At 42.2% G+C, this 20,347-nt stretch overlaps 1 protein-coding gene across 1 annotated transcript in view; it reads left to right on the top strand.

Moving 5' to 3' along the window:
• Positions 1–2,614: 2,614 nt before the first annotated feature.
• The window catches only part of MSH2 (mutS homolog 2), a 56,220-nt gene continuing 38,487 nt past the window's right edge, over positions 2,615–20,347 (top strand). The window contains exons 1-6 of the mRNA XM_052806141.1: positions 2,615–2,859; positions 5,590–5,744; positions 6,152–6,430; positions 7,000–7,146; positions 8,280–8,429; positions 10,840–10,973. Coding sequence (XP_052662101.1) covers positions 2,640–2,859; positions 5,590–5,744; positions 6,152–6,430; positions 7,000–7,146; positions 8,280–8,429; positions 10,840–10,973 — 1,085 coding nt within the window. The 5' untranslated portion in view covers positions 2,615–2,639. The remainder of the gene's footprint in view (positions 2,860–5,589; positions 5,745–6,151; positions 6,431–6,999; positions 7,147–8,279; positions 8,430–10,839; positions 10,974–20,347) is intronic.

Genomic DNA, 20,347 nt, shown 5'->3' with positions numbered 1-20,347 from the left:
CGGACCAGCCTGTGCACCGAGCTGCCCTGGAAGAACAGATGGGGCAAAGAAAATGGCAGAAGCTCACAGCAAAGGTGATCGATCCGGTGACGTTTTGTGCAAGAGATGTCACAACAGAAACGTTTTTCACGGACTGCGGTCACCACGCTAAGAGCCTTAGCAACCAGTTTAGGTGGTGACTTTCCGTAAATGGGAGCCTGCAGCTCAACAGAACTGCCTTGAGCAAACTGCTGAATGAAAAGGTGTAACCAGCCCAGAGGAGAGAGAAGGAAGGGCTGCAACATGCAGCAATTACAGCTTAACAGACATTATTTTATCTCTTTTGAAGGTGGTAATGAGGTCCCTGGAGCCCACCTCCTCTCCAGCTGTTTGTACAGGACACTTTTTTTCCTTCTTGTCCTATCTTCTGCCTTATCTGTAGTCATCAATATGTACAAAGACAAGCACTCCCAGCAATTTGTAATGTTTATTTTGGGCTGACCTGGTCTTATTACCTCTTGGCAAGGTTGCCTGACATTATGAGTGCCTTCAGAAGGTTATGTGTTTGCTAAATTACAATTATTCAGGATGAATTTTCCTATGTGAGTACTGCCGCAAGCAAACACTTTTGGTGGAGGGAAGTATCAGACCAGATAATTTAGCTACTTCTGAAAATAAGGTTAGGAAAAGTACACTTACTCATACTGAAAATAAATCCAACTGCCCTGCCAGAGCGATGTCATTTTTACAACTGTTATGAAGATAACAGGAAGATTTCAAGCAACTACAAAGCTGTCAAAGCTCTAGTGATCTTATGCTTTGCTTCTTCCTTCCTAAGTCAAATGAAGGCAGATTGGACTTTTTTCCCCCAAGAACCGCCTGCGGTCCTTCAGTGTGTGCATTTGCAAAAGGGCTTTGAAGGCCTTTTCTGGAAAAGCTGCATTACCTCAGGGGTACAGGACTGGGGTTTGGGTGGGGAAGGCTGAGGTGGGGACAGGCAGCCCAGGGTGACACTGGGCAGAACAGGGCAGAGGTGGGGATGCCGAAGCCTTCCCTGTGGAGGGACAGCCAGCACATGGCAACACCTTCAGACTGAGGTATCAGGGTGGCCCCAGTGGTAAAAGGATGGTTTAGTGTGAAAACCTGAAGTAGTCCTCATGTGAGCCTCTGAGGGCCTTTTGAAAAGCATCTATTGACACCAAGAAATATTAAAGATGAGCACACTGATTCACCAAGTGGAAAGAACAGAGAAGTCAGGTGAGAAAGCTAGGGAAAGAGGTCCCAAAAGCATGTCATAGCTAGGACCAGGGGTGGGCCAGGAAGAAGGAGGAAGGGTGGGAGATGAGACAGAAAATGCTGAGGTAACATAGGGTGGAAAGGAGAGAAAAAGCAATGGGATGCAGACAAGGGGACGTTCTGAAGCAGCCAGATGGACAAACCAGAAGAAGGGATAAGCATTTAGACAAGAAATGCTAAGGCATTTCTTCAATTCTAAGATGTGTTTTGACTATCGATGATAAGGTGCAGACAACTGAATTGGGGTGTAAGAATCATGATTTGGAACTGACTGGAAAAAGAAAAGTGGTGCAAGACAAAATAAATTAAAAAAACCAACTTGTTTTAGCTGATTAAACCTGGGTTTCCTGTTCTTCTTAATAATCACTGAATGAAATAGTTAGAATATACCTATACTGTTTCTATTCCTTTGTGTCTTTAGATCAAAAGGAAAAAAATTGCATAGGACAGTGCAAGGAAAAGGTGATGAAAAAGCAAAAAAATTAAGCACTTTGGGCCCAGGGACCACACTGTAGCCAGAGCTCAGGATCCCTCCAAGCAGCATGGGTCAGACAGTGCCCTTTCTGTCCCCGAGCTGGGTGACCTCAGTGTGTAAATGCAGGTCAGGTCTTCGGGTTTTTTTGGCCATTTGCCACGTTGCTCCTCGCACTGTGTGGCAGGAGCGATCCCTGCCCTGTAAGGAGGGCGAGAGTGGCTTTCTCTTTGTCCAAGGGGGGACGCGGGGTCTCTGGACACCATTCCCGCTGTAAGCAGAGGAGGGCCCATTACCTCACAGCCTTCTGCCTCAGGGGCAGTCCGAGCCAGGCTGGGTTACAGCAGTTGCCTTCTGGCAGCCTACGCAGCTCCTCGGCACGCTGAGCCCTGCGGGCCTTCACACCGCACACCCTCCTCCTCACGGAGTAACCCGAGCGACCACCTCAGCATGGCCGCCCCGGGGCTCCCTTCCTCTTCTGGGCCGAGACCTTTGACGCCTGCAAGCCTGCGCGAACGAGGCCTAGCCTACTCCGGCGCTGACAGGAGGTTGCCCACAAACACGCAAACCCCGATCGTCGCGGGGGTCTCGGCGACCCTCACCCGCCACCACCGAGAGGGAGCAGCGGGCCCGGCGGCAGGCAGCGGCCCTTCACCGCCCCGCCGTTGCCACGGCAGCGCGCGGCGCGCGGGCAGGCCCGCTCCTCCCTCCCCGTCTCCCACAAGGCAGGCGGCCACCCGCCACGCCCCGCCCGGGCGTCCAATAGGGGCGGGGACGGGCGGTGACGCGCTGCTCAGGCCCCGCAGCGATTGGGTGCCGGCGCGCGCGTGCGGGCGGGAGGGTCGGCGCGCGCGTGCGTGGCGGCCGCCGCCGTTGGCGGGAGGCGGCAGCTATGGCGGTGGAGCCGCCGCGGGAGGTGGTGTGGCCGGAGGGCGCGGGGGCCGAGGCGGGCTTCGTGCGCGCCGTCCTCTCGCTGCCCGAGAAGCCCGACACCACCGTGCGCTTCTTCGAGCGCGGCGACTACTACACGGCGCACGGCGCGGACGCGCGGCTGGCGGCCCGCGAGCTCTTCCGCACCCGCGCCGTCATCCGCCAGCTGGCGGGGGCACCGGGTGGGTGCGGGGACGGGGCCCGCGGGTCTGAGGGGAGGCGGGTTGGACTCGGCCTCCACCTCCCCGCCGGGGCCTCGCTGTGGATGAGCGGCGGGCGGCGGCGGGCCCCCGGCCTCGGGTGGCCGGAGGGGAGCGGGGGAAGGAGGGAGCGGGCGTCTCGCCGTGGGTGCCGGTGACAGGAGCGGCGTGTTCTCCAGGGCAAGGCCTCCCGGGTGTCACTCGGGTCGGGACGCGGCCTCTTTTCGCCTTCGGTCGTGGTATTTCGTGGCTACCTTGGGCTTAAGTTCTCCGTGGCGTCATTTTTTCAAAGACCGGGGCCTTGTCAGGGCGAGAGAGCGTGAGGTGCTGCTGGATTTTCCCCGCTCGAGGTCACCGTTAATCGGTGAAGCCTGCAGCACCCGGGGTGTTGCTGAGAGCGAAGGCAGTGCTGCTACCTGCGGCTCTGCTCTGGGTTGATGAGAGGGAAGGGAGGCATTAAGAGGTCTCTGGATTTTAATGTCCCCTCTGATTCATTGCAGCTTGGAAGCAGGCATAACTGAATGCAAATCTCTCTTCTTCAGCCTCTCGCAGCTTTGAAGTGATAATTAGTAGCCATTCTGAGTAGGACGTGTGTGACAGCTGTAGGTGTACAAACGTAGGAAGGTATCTACAGCAGAAAGCACGGTTCTCAGTGTATGCTTCTCGTCACATAAGCTCATACTACAGGGCTGTCAGATGTGGACAGTTAGTTGAACACAACATGTTGCATAGGCTAACGGCAGTTAATAACATTTTTCCAGTGTGTTGGTAGATTTCCATTTGTGAAGATGATCGCATGGTACTTTCTGTGATAACTGAGGACGGGGCTTGTGCAGTTCTGTAGTGCAGGTGATAGGTAAACAATGGTAACGTCATGCTTGACTAATGATGGCCTGCAGAAGTAAATAACATTTAATAATGTATTGCATAAGATTTTCTCTTCCATCTGCCCCCTGTCGCTTTTTATTTGTTATCTCTTGGTATAAGACGGTGGAGCTTGCAAATGTTGGATGTAAGAGCATCGAGATAAATTATGTTGTCAGAGGAGGCAAACCTCAGTATTATTCTTAATCTCGAGGAACATAATGTTGCAAAGTTACTGGCTCATACTTTGCAAAATAAACCTGTTTGTTATGAATGAATTTTGTGTGTGTGTGTGTAATGGCATTAAAAAGAGAATGACAGTCTCATATGCGTTTCATTTTCTGTTGCAAGTGATGAGCTAATGCATCAAAAACCAAAAAAACCCCCAACGCCTTCCCCAAAACCACAAGAAAACCTCACAAAAAAACAACTTATGGAGAAGTTGTAGAGCTTAATAGTTTCAAGTGTAGAATTTGATATGTCTTCCAGACTAGAAACACATGCATGACTATTATTTTTGTATTTCATTTAAAAGTGATAATTTCACAGATGTAAGCCTGTGGCTGTCAGCTCTGGTTTTAAAACCTTTAAAGCCTTATCTAGCATATCCAACTAAAAGTCAGCATAAAACTACATTTTTTTGCTTTCAGGATGATTTAAAAGCACACGCGAGCTTCCGCTGCCTCCTGCTAGTGTATTACGTAGTCTCAGTTGAAAAAAAGAAAAATTGTATTTTGTTGGACAGTTCTGCACTTGGAAAGAGAACCTAATTATGTGGAATTATTTTTTTACCTGCTTCCAAAAAAAGTCCTACTAGAGATTTGAGGAAAGAAGAGGAAAGAAAATGGAAAAAATCCTATTTAAAATAAACCCATAAGTTCTTATGGGTGTGGAAATTCTCTGTTTAACATCTTTCATGTAAAGGGAGGAAGAGCCTCAAATGTGATGAAGGCATGCTACTGAAAAGAGGGATGTGATAATCCCTATTTATTGCTTGTGCTTACTTTATATGTCATCTAGCTCTCGTGTCTGGCACCAGTCTGAGTTAATTCCACTTGCTGATCTGGCAGGAAACTTGATATACCCCCCCAAAACCCCAGTTTGTTTCGTAGTGGAATTATCTTATTCTGTGAGTAGGCTGCTGCCAGAGGTAGCATGGGAGGTGGGGAGGTAGAAGTGGTATTGCTCCTCTTGGCAGCTGTATGGAATTAAATTTGTTCAACTATCATCTGCCTGCACCCTTATAGGGAGAGAAGCAAGAAGTCTGTCAATTAGGCACTTTCTGAGTTAGGTTTTAATGTAAACTTTTAAACTTCTTTGAGAATGTGTTGTTTTTACAGTATATATTGTGATAAATGGGAAATGGAAATGTCTTGGCACGTGTGTCTTGCCATCTTCTGAGTGTGAACAGGGTGACAGTCTGTCCTGTCAACAGAAGTGGCTTATGCTGGAAAGAAAAGATGTTACTGAGAAGGAAAACCTGTAGCAGGCTTCCACCACTCAGATTAAAATGTGTGAAACATTAATTAGAAAACCAAATCGAGAATATTGTAAGAAGAAGGGAATTGTGAGAAGAACAGAGCTCTTTGTACATATGTATGTATAGATTTAGTGAAATTTGGAAATTAACATTGTTTTTATTTGGATGGGGAGTATGCTTTCTTCATTCTTAATATTAACCAGCTGAATGTTGTGGGTTTGTGGTGTTTCATGGATTTTACATGTTTGCTTCTTTGGTACTAGAATAGTGTCTGTCCTGAAGGCTGTTCTTGGGGATTTTGATTACAGAAAATAAACTTTATGAACAAATTCAGGTATCTCATAATTTTCTTTTTTCCTTTTTTGTAGGAACTCAGAAGCTTGAGAGTGTTGTGCTTAGTAAAATGAACTTTGAATCTTTTGTGAGAGATCTGCTTCTGGTTCGTCATTACAGAGTTGAAGTTTACAAGAACAAAGCAGGGAGTAAATCTATCAAAGAAAATGACTGGTATTTAGCATACAAGGTACAATTTTCAACCTTTCTTTATGATTGTGAGATGAAAGAAAAAAAACCCGTAACTCTTTCCCTGAGCTCCTCAGCTTGGAGGTTTAGGATTTTCAGGGACTGACATTGGTGGTATGATGGTAAATCGTGTAGTCTGTTGTATGTGCCTGTATTTTCTACTGCTCTAAGGCTGGATGAACTTCTTCTGTATCGTTGCCATAGGTTGGGAAATAAAGGAAATCTAAAGTAGCTCACTTTGTGTAGATGATACGTAAAATTTTAATGGTTAAAAAAAATAGAACAGCCATATGTTTCATATTAATGGATTGTTCAGTACTTAGTTTTATCAGTTGTCGTCCATTTTAAAGAAAAAAAAGTATGTGTGTATATACACACTCTTTAAAAGTGTATTTCTTTTCTAAATAGGGTTCTCCAGGAAATCTTGCCCAGTTTGAGGAAGTTCTCTTTGCCAACAATGACATGTCAACAGCCATTGGGGTTGTGGGTGTTAAGCTGTCTACTACTGATGGACAAAGAGTGGTAGGAGTGGGGTATGTCGATGCTACGCTGAGAAAATTGAGTGTCTGTGAGTTTCCAGATAATGATCAGTTCTCAAACCTTGAAGCTCTACTGGTTCAACTAGGACCGAAGGAGTGTGTGCTACCAGGAGGAGAGACTGCAGGAGAAATGGGAAAACTACGACAAGTAAGGGAACCACTGTGGCTTACAGCTTGGCAAAACTTTATCTAAAAGGCTGTAGTCTAGCCTATTAGCTAGGCTCCATGATTTAGAATCATAGAATCATTTAGGTTGGAAAAGACCTTCAAGATCATCGAGTCCAACCATCAACCATCCCCACTAAACCATGTCCTGAAGTACCCCGTCTACTTGCTTTTTGAATACTTCCAGGGATGGTGACTCAACCACTTCCCTGGACAGCCTATTCCAATGTCTGACAACCCTCTCAATAAAAAAATTTTTCCTAATATCCAACCTAAATCTCCCTTGCCACAACTTGAGGCCATTTATGGAAAATGGAGCAGCAATATGTTAACTTGAAGTTTTGATTTATGCATCCAAATTGTATTATTTGTCTGTTGACTTATTTGCATTTTAATCAGCAGAAGTTGTTCTAAGTGTAAAATCTTGTCTGTTATTCTTCTCTCTGCAACCTAGCAGTAAATAAATCTCTCATCAGGGTTTGTTTCTGTGATGAACATCTGTCCCCTGAATATTGAAAGTAATTGATAACTCTGTGTGTTTATGGACAACAGGTCATTCAGAGGGGAGGAATCCTGATTACAGACAGGAAGAAGGCGGATTTCACAACAAAAGATATTGTTCAGGATCTCAATCGCTTGTTAAAATCAAAAAAAGAAGAACAAATGAATAGCGCAGCATTACCAGAGATGGAAAAGCAGGTGAGCACAGAGCAAAGCTTAATGTGTTCCTGTTTTTTAGAAGGAGAGTGGTGTGTGCGCCTGTTATGAGCTGATCTCCTCTGTCTTCACTGGTCCTGTTTTATGCTGGATTCCCATACTTCTGGGAAAGTATATCGTACAACCCGTGGTATATTAAGCTACATTCTTGCTGAAGTGTTTCACAGTTCTGTTCAGCTTGAGTCTGTGTCAAAGTTTGATTCCAGGGGTCCTGGAAAAAAAAATGAGAAAACCCCTCACTTATCTCTTTAAAGTAGTAAACTCTGGTAAGCAAATAGGCTGTGCACAAGACGTGTTTCCTATTCATAATCTATCTGGCCTAAGGACTGAAGTACAATACTTCAATTATTTTGCATGACAGGAAAATTAGTATTTGAAAACAGAGTAATGTTATGATAATATTTTTGTGTTTTGTATCATCTTATGGCTCAAGCATATGATTTAGTGCCTGCATGAGAACTGAACGTGTTTGTTCTTAGCTGCAAACAAGAGGTAATTTGCTTGAGAGAAACATGTTTTAAAATGCTCTTCACTGCTGATGCTCACTGCAGGTGTAAGGTACAGAGTTATTCTCCCTTAATGTGTGATTTCATAACAGGTTAAAATTGTCTGAAGTGTGTTGCAGCTGAACAAGTCAGTCATATTGCTGCCTCTCTTTTGTGCTGGCACTAGCGTTTGTCATGTCATGCAGTGAGTCAGATCAGATCCTTGTTCTGGCTGAAAACTAACCCTGAAACCATGTCCTGAGATGATCCATGATACCTCATTTATCTGCAATAACTTGTTTGTGTTCCTGAGCCAGAAACATCCTGATAACAGCTTTGGAAAGCTGGCAAGGTGTGCACTTCACATTTTGTTTATCAGATTATGCAAATGTCTAGTTCATTGTTCTTGCACCTACCTAGAAAGATGCTGCAGTGCCATAAAATGTCCCTATGAAAATGAAGTCTTGTCAAACAGGATGAGTCTCTCATAGCCCTGCTGGAATTGACATGGCTCAAAGTCTCCTGATAATAACTTTCTAGGGGCATTTAACAAATACTTCCCATTTCAGGAGTGTTTCTAACTAGAATGTGGTGTGTTCTTTTTTTTTTTTTTTTTTTTTTAAACTTCAGGTTGCTGTTTCATCTTTGTCGGCCATTATCAAGTTTTTAGAGTTGCTGTCAGATGAATCTAATTTTGGACAATTTGAACTGACTACTTTTGATCTTAGTCAATATATGGTTCTAGATAATGCAGCTGTTCAAGCCCTCAACCTTTTTCAGGTAAGAAATGCACACTTGAATGGGTAAGTGTTTTGCAATATACTTATTTAGCTGCTTGGTAAGTAGCCTGACTGCCCAATCACAGCTCCCCAGATCCTGATTAATGGCAACTTCTACATTTTTAGCTTTGTTTTCAGCTACTCCTGTACAGTGTGTGTTTAAACACTGTTAGCCACTGTTACCACCTTTTTTGTTTTTGTATTTTGTTAGTTTACTTTGGATGTAGAAGAGAAGATCGCCAAGGAGGTAGAAAGTGGCCACAAACAAGTGTCTGTATAGAATGCAGATATGGGAAGAGCCATAGAAGTACCTCATGGTTGTAGCTGCTGAGCAGTCTGGCTGAGCAGTGGTGGGAATGCTTTGTCTTTCCTTGGTTATAGTCAGAGAAGTTCACGTCTCCTGTGGCAGGAGCAGACTTGGGGTGTGAGAGGGGAGGAGAGTCCTGGAGTTTTGTGGTATGATAGGGAACTCCAAAGCACAGTTGCTTTATACAGTAGTGCTGGTTTGGGGAAAGAGAATAGAAGCCTGAATTAGATGGTATTAGGGGAACAGGAAGCATATGGCAGGAGCACTGCTGTTGGTGATGGAAGGGAAGGGCTGGCTGCAGCAGGTAGAGCAATGAACAGGACAGTACGTAAGAACATTCTCAAAGCACTGTGGCATGCTAACTGGCCAGTGTAAATTTCACTTTTACACACATTTTCTACAAATCCAAGCAGGTTACCAGTCTCCTCCACACCTCCTACCATGTGTGGCTTTCCGCTTTGCTGTTTTTTACAGTTGTAGGAAAATGTGGAGTCGGTGTGTTGTATCAGCTTTTCTCTCTTGTTTTCATGTTAGTAAATGCTGCTTAGTGACCTTTGTTTGGAGCTAATGTGCTTGAGTTTCAGATTTATAAGAAGAAATCACAAATATAGTCCCCTGTTTACCTTAGAGGGATTTCAGGAGGAAAAAACAGCATATATTCAGCATCTGAGCTGGTTAACCCAGGAGAGGAATGTTCTTTTTTTTTTTTTTTTTTTTTCTTCTTTATTTCCTGATGCAGTGCCACTATCTAGGGAAGGAAGCAAAAATTGTATCTCTTCTCAGGCTTTATGGAGCTGTTCTTGGAAGTTCAACACTGTCTTAGCTACATCCCTTTATAAGTCCTTGCAGGTGTTACGCTTTTCTTTAGGGGCTGTTGCGAGCTTTGGAACAAGGGGTTTGCCATGTAGCAGGAAGCTGTGTTGTTGCCTGTGTGGCAGGCTGGCTGTGGGGAGGTTTTTGGGCAGGCACTAAAGCAAAGGCAAAATATTTTGTAATTTGAGTTGCTCTGTGAGGTGGGTAGGTAAAGTTCTTATGGTGCAGCAGATGCAGTTGATTATATGAAGCTCTAGCCTTCCAACTTGGATGTGCTGAAGTAGGTTATTTTTGTATATGTACTCTGTGATATGCTTTCTTGGATTCAGAAGTTTTTCATGTGCAGTACTGTCCAGAACACTGAAAACAGGCACATCCACTTTAGATATTAGATTTTCCAGGGATTAAACGTGTCAGTATACCTTCTTACTGCATTCATTTCCTGTTGTGGCGATGCTAGTTCTACATCCCAGTTGTTTACAGGCATCCAGACCTGCTCCTGGTTGAATGCTTGCCTGCTGTTTTAATTGCAGGTGTTCTTGGGTAGAGAGGGTTGAGATTTTCATGTCAAAGTTAAGAGCTGAAACAAGCTTGTTTGCTGTTTTTCAATGTTAAACAAAATTTTTTCTTCCTAACTGTCTGTACAAAACCCAAACAAAACCCCAGGAAAAACGCCCAAAAGGTTGTCTTGAGTCTGGTTAATATTAAACCTAAATTATAGAAAGTAAACTATAATCGGAACAGAGTAAGTTTAGAGATGTTTGTAGTACTCCGAAGGTGATCTGGGGAAGCTGGAGAGAATTTGGATAACTGTGTTCTTTCCCTTTGCCTCATTCTGTTGTGTCCCTGCCCCCTTCCTCCCCATCCCTCCCGGCAGCCCCCAAAGATCTCCAGCCAAAACCCTTTAACCCAAGTCCTGTTTCTTGCTGCTTTATTTTTTTGGTGGACAGGACCCCTATTTTTTGACCTTATGAAGGGCAAACTAGAAAATATCTAGGTATATTTCCAGTCTTCCTATTCAAAGGGCAAACTCCCCAGTGACTAGGTACATTTCTAACTTCCCTGTTCAGTCAGGATTAGTTTCAAAATAGACAAACCTATTTCTTGCTTGCCATGTTCCAGGGACTAGAGTGTAAGTGCTTTAATGCCATGCTGTTTCATTTGCCCTTTTCGATGGGTGCCAAGTTGAATACAGAAAAAAACACTCATCTGTTCCTAGGTAGCAAAGTTGAGTGCAATTCAGTGGGTGGCAATAAACTTCATTAACTTTATTTTTTTTCTTCCTTTCCAGAGTTCTGTGGAAAATGCTAATACTGCACAGTCTCTAGCTGGTTTACTAAATAAATGCAGAACCCCTCAAGGACAAAGACTAGTTAATCAGTGGATCAAACAACCACTTATGGACAAGAATAGAATTGAAGAAAGGTAACAGTATTATGTGTTCGATAGACTTATACAAGTTAGTAACTATTTTACAGAAGGCTCTTTCTTTTTAAGCACAAAATACTACAACCAAGAAATAATGGTGGTTGGAGGTTTTTGTGTGCTATCCTGTAACACGTTGTAGTTAAACAGAGCAGAAGATATTTTTCCCAGAGATGCACATTGACAGGTTACTGTTAGATTAAATGCTTTTTACAATTATGACATTTTAAAGAGGAGGTGTGATATGTTTAGGTGGTCAAATGATTCATGCTACAGGCTAAGGCAGTATAGCAGCCACTTCCTAACTATTATTCATACTGCAAATGCTCAGTTTGTGTAATAATATTTTGATGTCATGTCTGGTTTACCAATTTAAAAAAACACAAACAACAAAACACCCAAAAGATTAAGCAGTAGTGACCTTTTCCTACTTCCAGAAAGAAAACTATCTTTGACAGCAGTGGGTCACTCTTATCATATCTTGCGTAGATATTGTGGCCCAAATATGAGTGGTCTTTCTTTTCCTTGCTCTTTCATACTGCTGCCTGTCACCATGTGGCTGCCCTACTGGTAGATAGTAGTATCAGTCAATATGAAGCCTTAGAGAATCTGGCAAATCTCCTGAGAATGTACAGATAATTCTCAGTGCTTCAGAAGGGAAGACTGCAAAGGCCATATTCCTACTGTGTGTGTTTATCTCTTGATCATGTTCACCATGCAAACAAAAGTTACACTTTTTTTAAACTCATGCTAAATATAGCTATATTCTTGTAATCTAAAACCAAACTTCATGCAACTCAAGTGATCAGCAGGTTAAAGCATTGCAAAAATCTATGTTAATGTGTGTCTTGACAAAGCAGAGGAGGCCAGAAAACTGAATTTAACTTTGATATCTTCTCTAAGGCTTATATTTCAGATAAGACATTACAGGTATGTCTGTATATGCTGTTGGGCTTTAGCACAGATCACTACTACCAAAAAAGAAATTTTGGCTTAGGCATGCTGATATTTAAAGAAGTTATGCAAAGAGTAGTTTTCTCTCTAGATTTCTGGACACTGAGTTATTCTGCTTCTCTACAACAATTTTTTCTACTTTTTCTAATCATTTGGAGAGTGTTGTTTAGTAACTTGATCAGACCCCACTTAGAAATGTTATTAATGTTGACATTGAAATATTTGTCCCCAGGTTTATTGAATGCTGTGTCTTACACTTGTGTGTGTTACAAGAGCTTTCATTATTAGTTCTTGATTATGTGCCCAGGATCTTCTACTTCCATCAGTTTTGGATCCTAAGATCTGAGCCAACTTTAATTTTACGGTTACATTGGTTTTAAGATTTTGAAAGTTATTACTCCCATTTGTAGTTTTCTTATGTCAGGGTAAACATTGGAAATTTTAACTTCTGTATCAGACTTCTTTACTCATTACTGTGCATCAGAAGTCCTGCAAGTTTGTGAGAGAGACGGTGTTTTCTTTATAAAACTGGGGTTAAATTATAGGCAGAATAAGTAACTTGAGCTGTTTTGTAGAGTTATGATTATCTCTGCATTTTGTGTTGTGATTCTGTATGGCTAATGTTGACTGCATTTAGGAAAAGCTGTATTTAAAGGAGGAGAGTTATGGAGTTAAGAGAATGGAATTAAGCTCCTAGTGAAGCTTGTAAAGGTTGGTGTATCCAAGTGTTAGGAGGTTGAAGGAGGTCCGTTGATAACCTCCTGTATCTTGCCCAGGCACAGAATCATCTGGGCTGCAATTTGTTAAAAGTAGGTTGTTTTAATCTGTACTTATGGACACTGACATACTATAGTCATACTTTTTCAGTTTATTCTGCAGCATAGGTAAGCCTGTCTGAATGCGTATTGCTTTCAGGTACTACTTTGATGAATTTAATTCTTTGGGATAAAAGCAGTGCATTTTACTTGTGCCATCCTCCAATCTTAATGCTTTTCAAAGTGTGTAGGACTGTTCTTTTTTTAATCCAAAGGAACAAGCATAATAAGAGAAGCTGTTAGTAGGACTGATGAGATGTATTGACAGATTCAAATATGTTTTGAAAGATACGCAATCACCAAGTTGTTTTCTATATGCTTTACACTATATCGTGGCTGTTTTAAGAATTACAAACTATAATTTAGAACATATAGGTGGTTTGAGAAGGAGATATCTAGTCTGCCGTTCCTTTATGTTTCCTTTGTTGTCAAGGGAAGTTACTGATTATTTCTTAGCTTGAAGTGTGCCATGTTAAAGGACCCCCTTTAACACTAACCAGTGCAAAACTCTTAGCAAACTAGACTGAACTACCCAAGTTAGATTGATGTTAGGTGACAGTGTTTTGAAGTAAGCCTGTTGTTTTGCTTATACAGGAGGTATTTTGACTTAACTTTTATTCCAGTAGTGTAGAATTGGATGGCTGAAAGTTTTAAAGTTAGACTCTTGTAACCCTCTGCTAAGACCTGTAGGTGGTGCAAGTCATCTTTTGGAGCTGAATGGATCAACTTCTTTCAGTAGTTTGTAACCTGCAATGTGTTGTTCACATTTATGGATAAACAGAACACAATGTTACATCACTAGTCCATATTAACCATCGATACACTAGCAACACAAATTAAGGTACATAGTGCACATGCTTCAGATAAAATAATGTTCATGCTTCAGATAAAATAATGTTTGTCTGCTGGAACAGCTCTTAATGAGAACAAAGAAAACAGGGGTTCCTGATACTTGCCTGTCTTGAAAGACTTGGGGTTCTGCCCATGTCTGGCTGGTTTTCCATGATTAAAAAAATAATTATCAGTCATAAGTATACAAGATACAGCCCTGCTTCTCCCTTGTGGTGTGTTCAGAAGGCAAGTACGCGAGGTTCTTGCTCATTGCCTTATAGTCAGCATATTTCTGAAATTAAAATGTACTTGCAGAGACAGGAAGTGCAAATACGTATATTAATTGCGTAACACGATTGACTGTAATATAGCAAGCAACTTCAGTATGTACTGTTTATTCTTCAGATACTGGAACGTCTGAGAAATGTGGCACAATGTAAAATAATCCTTGATCTGTTTTGCCCCGTGAAGAGAACTCATGCTGAATATGTTTAATTTTTTTCTATTTTGGGGGGAAACTCTATCTGATATTTATACACAGCACAAATATAAGATTCCAGCTCACCATTTTGGTTCTCTATACATACTGTGGCTGAACCTCTTACACATCTATGTCCTGTGATAGAAGAGATGCAGGGGTCTCAGAGGAGTTAAAGGCTGTACTCAAACATCACTTGTTCTGATTCAAGCCTGTTTTGAGCTTTTCTCTTGTGTTCCTAAATATCATGCTGCATGGCGGCCACATTGTAGAAGCAAGTCTTATCTCTAGCAGAGTCAGAAAGTAATAGATTCAGAAAGCTAGAGGTGAAAAAATGGCTAGCAGGGTAAAATTTCCAAGTTTGTAGAACGTGCTCATGAATCTGTCTTGAATGACAAAGTAGCAGCTTGTTTAAAAACGAAAAAAAACCCAACTTGTTGCTAGCTAGTGTAGGCAGGCTTGAATGCCTTTACAGTGCTTTATTTAGCAATAAGTTAACTCACATACGCTTTCTCTAGCAGATAAATGGAGGGACAGACTGGGGTAATGCATATAGGATAGTTCGGAAGCTACGTGACTGGGTGCTCATCTCAGGTGCACACGAATACACAGCGTGGATGAGAAACAGCCAGGTGAAATGAGAAGTCTGTGCATTGCAGGCCTGTGATCTCCCTCGGATTGCAGAAATGTGATCCTGCAAGTGGAGTGCTGTAGTGCGTGCTCTCTACAAATGGCAGGCAGGGAAGATGGAGGGAATGCGTTTCTGCAAAGGTATGGATTGAATGCGCAGAGCTCTGCTGCAGAGGGGGCAGCAGGCCTATCGTGAGCTTATGAGTCAGGATTAGAGAGGGGACAGCAAGGCAAGTGGCATTACAGTGAGCATCTGCAGCACAGCTGCCCCATCAAGATGAGGAAGTGGACAAAGCCACCTTGAGACAACAAGAAGAAACATGATCATAGGCCGTGGGTCTCTTGGAGGACGTGAGCCACCCTGGCACATGCTGGAGTGAAGTGTGATACTTGCGTTTTTGCACACGCTGGCAGTTGAATGGGAGTCAGCAGTGTGCCCTTGCAGCGGCGAAGGGTGACTGTGCACTGGGCTCCACTACTATGAGCAAGTTGAGGAACGTGATTGTTCACATCTGCTTGGTAGCTGTGAGGCTGCATCTAGAGTACTGTATCCAGTGTGGGGCTTTGCAGTACAGGTAGATGGACAAACAGGAGCCGGTCCAGCGGAAAGCCACTGAGCAGGATCGTGGGCTGCAGCGCGTGGTGTATGAGGAGAGGCTGAGGGAGCTGGGTTTGTAGCCTGGAGAAGAGAAGGCTAAGGGGCAGACCTCGCTGCTGGTTTCAGCTGCCTAGTGGGTGGGAGTCATTGAGAAGGTGAAGCCAGGTGCTTCTCACAAGGGCACAGCAAAAGCACGAAACAAACCAGACACCAACCTTGCCAAAGGACCCTCCAGCGGGATATAAAGAAAAAAAATCTTCATTGTGCGGATGGTCAGACTCTGGAATGTATGCTCGGAGAGATGGAGGGATCTGTGTTCTTCTTCAGTGTTCAACTGACGTTAGCCTTGTTCTGAGCAAGGGCTGGAACTAGAAGCCTTGAGTTCCCTTCCAATGTAAATTGTTCTGCATTAGGTTTTCGCTGCTTTTGTATTCTTTTCTAACCTGCAGCTGTCCCTGCAAAGCATTGCAGATAGGCTTTGTTGCCTCTGTCATTTGTGGTTAGCAGCTCTGGAAAGACCTGCAGTACTTTTCCGAGTACAGATCAGTACTTCTGCACAGCAACAGGCTGATTTCAGGCAGTTAAATTAGTTAGGTGGTGGCCTGCGTCCTCAGTGAGGGAGGGGAGAACTTGACCGACTTGGAGGTTTGTCTAAATGGCTTAATTAAAATGCACTTTAAATGCTGGGAGTGCCCCTAATGCCTGTGGAGAAGGTTCTGAAATACAGGTTGAATCTGAACTGGTGGAAGACAGAAATGTGATTTGTTATTGTCATGGAGATCCTGATGCAATAAATATTTCGCATGAAAGAAGTTGTCATTCCAGTGACATGAAAATGGTGTTGGCTTCCCAGTAAGCCTCTAGAAATGTTAGAAAAATGTCACCTTTGTCATTCCAAAAGTTATCATCTCTAAGTCCCCTAGAGAAATGTTTGGAGCTTGAAGCTCTCAATGCTTCTTCTTTAACCCTCTCCCCTCCCTTCACCTGTGTTTACTATTTTCAAAACTACTAGATCACCTGTATTTTCATTTGGGTTTGCTTGTAAAACTGAGGTTGACAGTGAGTGCTGTCTAGAAATATCAAACAAAAGCTCTACTAGTCTAGCACATGTCAGACAGGCCACATCACTAGGAAGGAATTTGCATCAAAATCCCAGGCACTTGAAACCTATTAAAAACTTAGATTCTTGTGTTGCAAGAGACTTATTTTTAGTTTTCTCGTTTGAGGAGGGAACAGAGGGATGTAACTAAGAGCTGAAAAAAGACTCCTTTCATGACACCTTCAGGTGTAGGAAAGACAATATTGCTGTTTGAGCTGGAGAAGTGCCTAAGAGCTGTTTGTATTCTGCATGTTATCTAAATCATTTGTCTTCTAGGTCAAGGATCAGCAATCAGCATTGCAAATCTGTAAATTATAGGTGGCATTCAGTGGTGCAGCACTGGACCGGGTAGTCATAGTATCTCCTAGTTGATACTTCCAGCTCGCCCACTTCATCCTGACAAGTCCTCACTTGGTGCAAAATAAATAGAAGAATTAAGCTTTTACTCAGTTTCTTTTGCATCTGAATTTTGAGGCTTAAGGGAAATGAAAATTAAACTAAAATTTGGTTGAAACGTCAAATTGGTTTTCAGATTTGTAAGAAATAATCAAATTGCTATTTATTTAGGGAAATGTGAATCTGTAGCTGCTATACTGTTCTTTTGCTCTCAGCCTGCCAAAAGGAGGTGGATGGTAATTACTGCAGTAGTTAAATTTTACTTAGAATCTGTGTTTAATTATTCAGGATTTTTTTTTTTTTTTAAATCACAGCCATAAGTTAATGAAGTTTCCAGTTAAAAGACTGTGACCATATGAAAACGTTTACTATGTACATGTGCAAAGCGCTCTGGTTTGTCACAGTATCCTTGGTGGTCACTATTTTGAACATTGTATACAGGAATATGGTATATTCTCCATGAAAGAACAGTGAACGTATTATTGTTTCTGTTCTGTTTAATTTATATCCACAAACATTAGAAAGGTGGCATGTCAGGAAACTGCAACGGAAGCTCTTGGCAAGATAATTTTGTCTTGACTTGTAATTTAATTTAATTTATCATGTGTAAGGGTTGTAGAAGTCTTAAATGTTTTGTTTACATACAGTTTTGAGTTTCTCCTCTGTACAGAATGAATGCAAATGAAGAAATACTTGTTTTTTACGGCAAAGAAATAGAACTTGTTCAGTATACTCTTAGTCTGCACAAGTTTAAGGAAATGCACAGGTTAGCAATTTAAAAGAGTATTAGTGTTGATGGAGTAGTGTAATAACCTTTTAATTTTAATAATGTATGGAAACTTGTAAGAAATAAAACACTTAGAAAAAAATAATAATGGAAATACCTTTCCTCAGCTGTCTCTAGTCTTTGAAGACCATACAGTAATATTGTTTTATCACTGGATCCCAAAATGCCATATTTAATTAAAAAGGAAGACTGGCACAAAACCTCCACAGTGTAAGGCATTATGCTGACAAGCAGCCTTAGCTGCTTTCCATCTTCAGCTTCTCTGGAAGGTTTTGGGTGGGGCAGTTTCACTGTATGGAGTTTACTAATTTGCTCATGACTGTATAGTACTAGATGCGTTCTTGTTCTGTCATCTTCATTGTTCTTTGTTATCATATAAGAAATGGAGGTTTATTAGTAATTCTTAAAAGATGGGCTTTTGTTTTCCAGAAGCCTAAATATTATGTTGATGGAATGGCAATGTTCAAAAAAAGTATTGTGAAACTGGTTGTTCTTGTCTTTATTTAAATTAGGGTATTTTTGCCTTCATGTCCTTGACACTTGCTCACACTAGCTGTTCTGTATGTAGGATTTCCTTGGTCTTCAGTGGTCAGAATTCAGCGTGAAGGTTTTCTGTTTGTTTTTGACTGTTATGCATCGTGCAGCAACCCGTGACACTGAGTTGTTTCGTAGTTGGCTGACACTGTCTGTAACCACTTTTGATTTAAAGTTGTAGTCATGCTTCCCTGACTGTGGATTGTTGCCAGTTCCCTTTTTAGTGGCACTAGCACTAGTGTTCATGTAGCTGCTTATTTCAACTTTTGATGGGGAATTTAGCATGCTAAAATAATCAAGGGTGTAATGTCGTATAGCATCTAATCCAGTAAAACTACCAGTTGCCAAAGGGGGCAATCCTAGTTCCCTTTTCTGGCCTTCAGCTCCTGCTGCTCCCTTTTTTTGGTCTCATAAGTACAGAATAATTTGATTTGGCCTGTTCACCTGATGAAAACTAATCCATGAAAAAGTGAGGAAAGTTGTCATCTAAAATGAATCCTTTTGCTCCTCTGCAGCTGGTCCATGACCTGCTATCATCATAAACATGAGAAGATTAACATCTTCTTAAATGCAGATCAAGCAGTACCAAAAGCCTGTTCTTCAGATTTAATAATCTGACTCATGTTTGCTTTTTCTTTGTATCTTTATTTTTTTAGAACTTACACTAATTAATTTATATTGTGAGTTGGATTACCAAACTTGCTATAGGAGGGTAAATGGGATATCTGCCTATCCTCGAACTGGAAAAGTGTCTGAATCTGTGGAATGGAGCTGTTCACTACCATTGCTGAATAAACCTGCCTTTCTGACAAATTCACTACAAAGATGCTACTTGAATTTTAGCTCCTACAGAAGACAGACTATGGCAATTTTATGAAAAATAATGTGTGCATGGAAATAAATTAATAAATCTAGTCTTTTGTAACATTGGGAAGACAGAAAACATGTCTCTGACGAAGTCTTTGGGAGATACTTGGCGAATCTTGTTTTATGAAATATCCTCTTACCACTTTTGTCTATACAGTTCCTTGAGGGTAAGAGACTGTTTAGTCCAGCAAGACTGTGCTGGGTTTTTGAAGTGGGAGAGGATTTGCTGTGTAAAACATGTTATGTTCAAAATTCAACTTTACTGATGGATCTTCTGTGTGTTTTTTCTTCTATAAGCATGCATGTTTAAAAGTTAGGAACAGGGTTTATCATTCTGTGAAGTAGCAGGTTGCTCTAAGGTGAGAATTCTCCCTTTTCACCCCAGCTCCTCTCCTGTGGAGCTGTTTAATTTGTTAAGGGTAATAATTTTGTTATTTCTTAACTGAGAATGGGGAGAAGCGGTAAATCAAATCTAAGTAGTGCTGTTACATAACACTCTAGTGCTGAATGGCAGCTCTCAGTAATAATTAAAAAATAAACCTTCCTCTTATTTGGGAAATATAACTTTTGAGAAACATAAGTGAAGGTTTATTCTACTTTTCGATAACTTGGATAGCTGACTGTTACTGTACGTAACATACCCAGGCTGTGGAATGGGAAATAAAAGACACTTGGTTTTGGTTTTAACTGTGACTGGGGTGATCGTAGGTGTAGGTTGGATGCACAGGTGTATGAAAGTTTCTTTAGAATATAGACAGGAACAATACTTTTTGCTTTAAATGTTTTAACATTTTCAGGACCCAACTCTTGTAGAGCAGGGCTGGTCTGCCGTGGGAGTGTGGAGTCATCCCAACCGCACAGTGAACCATCAGCAAGAGCTGGTGAGAGGGAGATGCTGGTAGGCCTCTTTGGGTCCCTGCTGCATGGCATAGGTGGCCTTCTGTCCTATCTGGAGAGAAATAGTGGGACCCTTGACAAGCTCTGGTCATCGCCTGCCTGTAGAAATGTTCCTGAAGATCCCTCTCTCTATTGCTCTGAAACACAGCTTGCAGCCTGCAGCTCTTGGCCCTGCGAAGAGATAGGTGTGCGGTGGTACCATCAGGAGTGCTGCCAGCCTTGCCGTATAAATGAAGAAAAAATGTTTCCTTCCTGCTTCTCTTACTTTTCGTTGTAGGGAATTTGTGTGTGTGCCTCAGAGCTCTGCAGTTCTTTGCTTTGACATGCTTTCTGGCTTGAGGAGGCAAAGCAGAACTCTGCTTGTGTGCTGCTGCTTTATTTGCTTATGCTTCAGAATGATGCCAAACACTCCCTTCCCTCAGGGTCTAAAAATATTGCTGTTGCAGCAGCCTGCTTCAGGAGCAAGATCTTAATTGCATCAAGTGGTA

This window comes from Harpia harpyja, chromosome 13 (assembly GCF_026419915.1).
Source record: "Harpia harpyja isolate bHarHar1 chromosome 13, bHarHar1 primary haplotype, whole genome shotgun sequence".
NCBI classification, from domain to species: domain Eukaryota; kingdom Metazoa; phylum Chordata; class Aves; order Accipitriformes; family Accipitridae; genus Harpia; species Harpia harpyja.
Note: the sequence above shows the minus strand (reverse complement) of the source record. Positions and strands in the feature narration are given on the sequence as shown.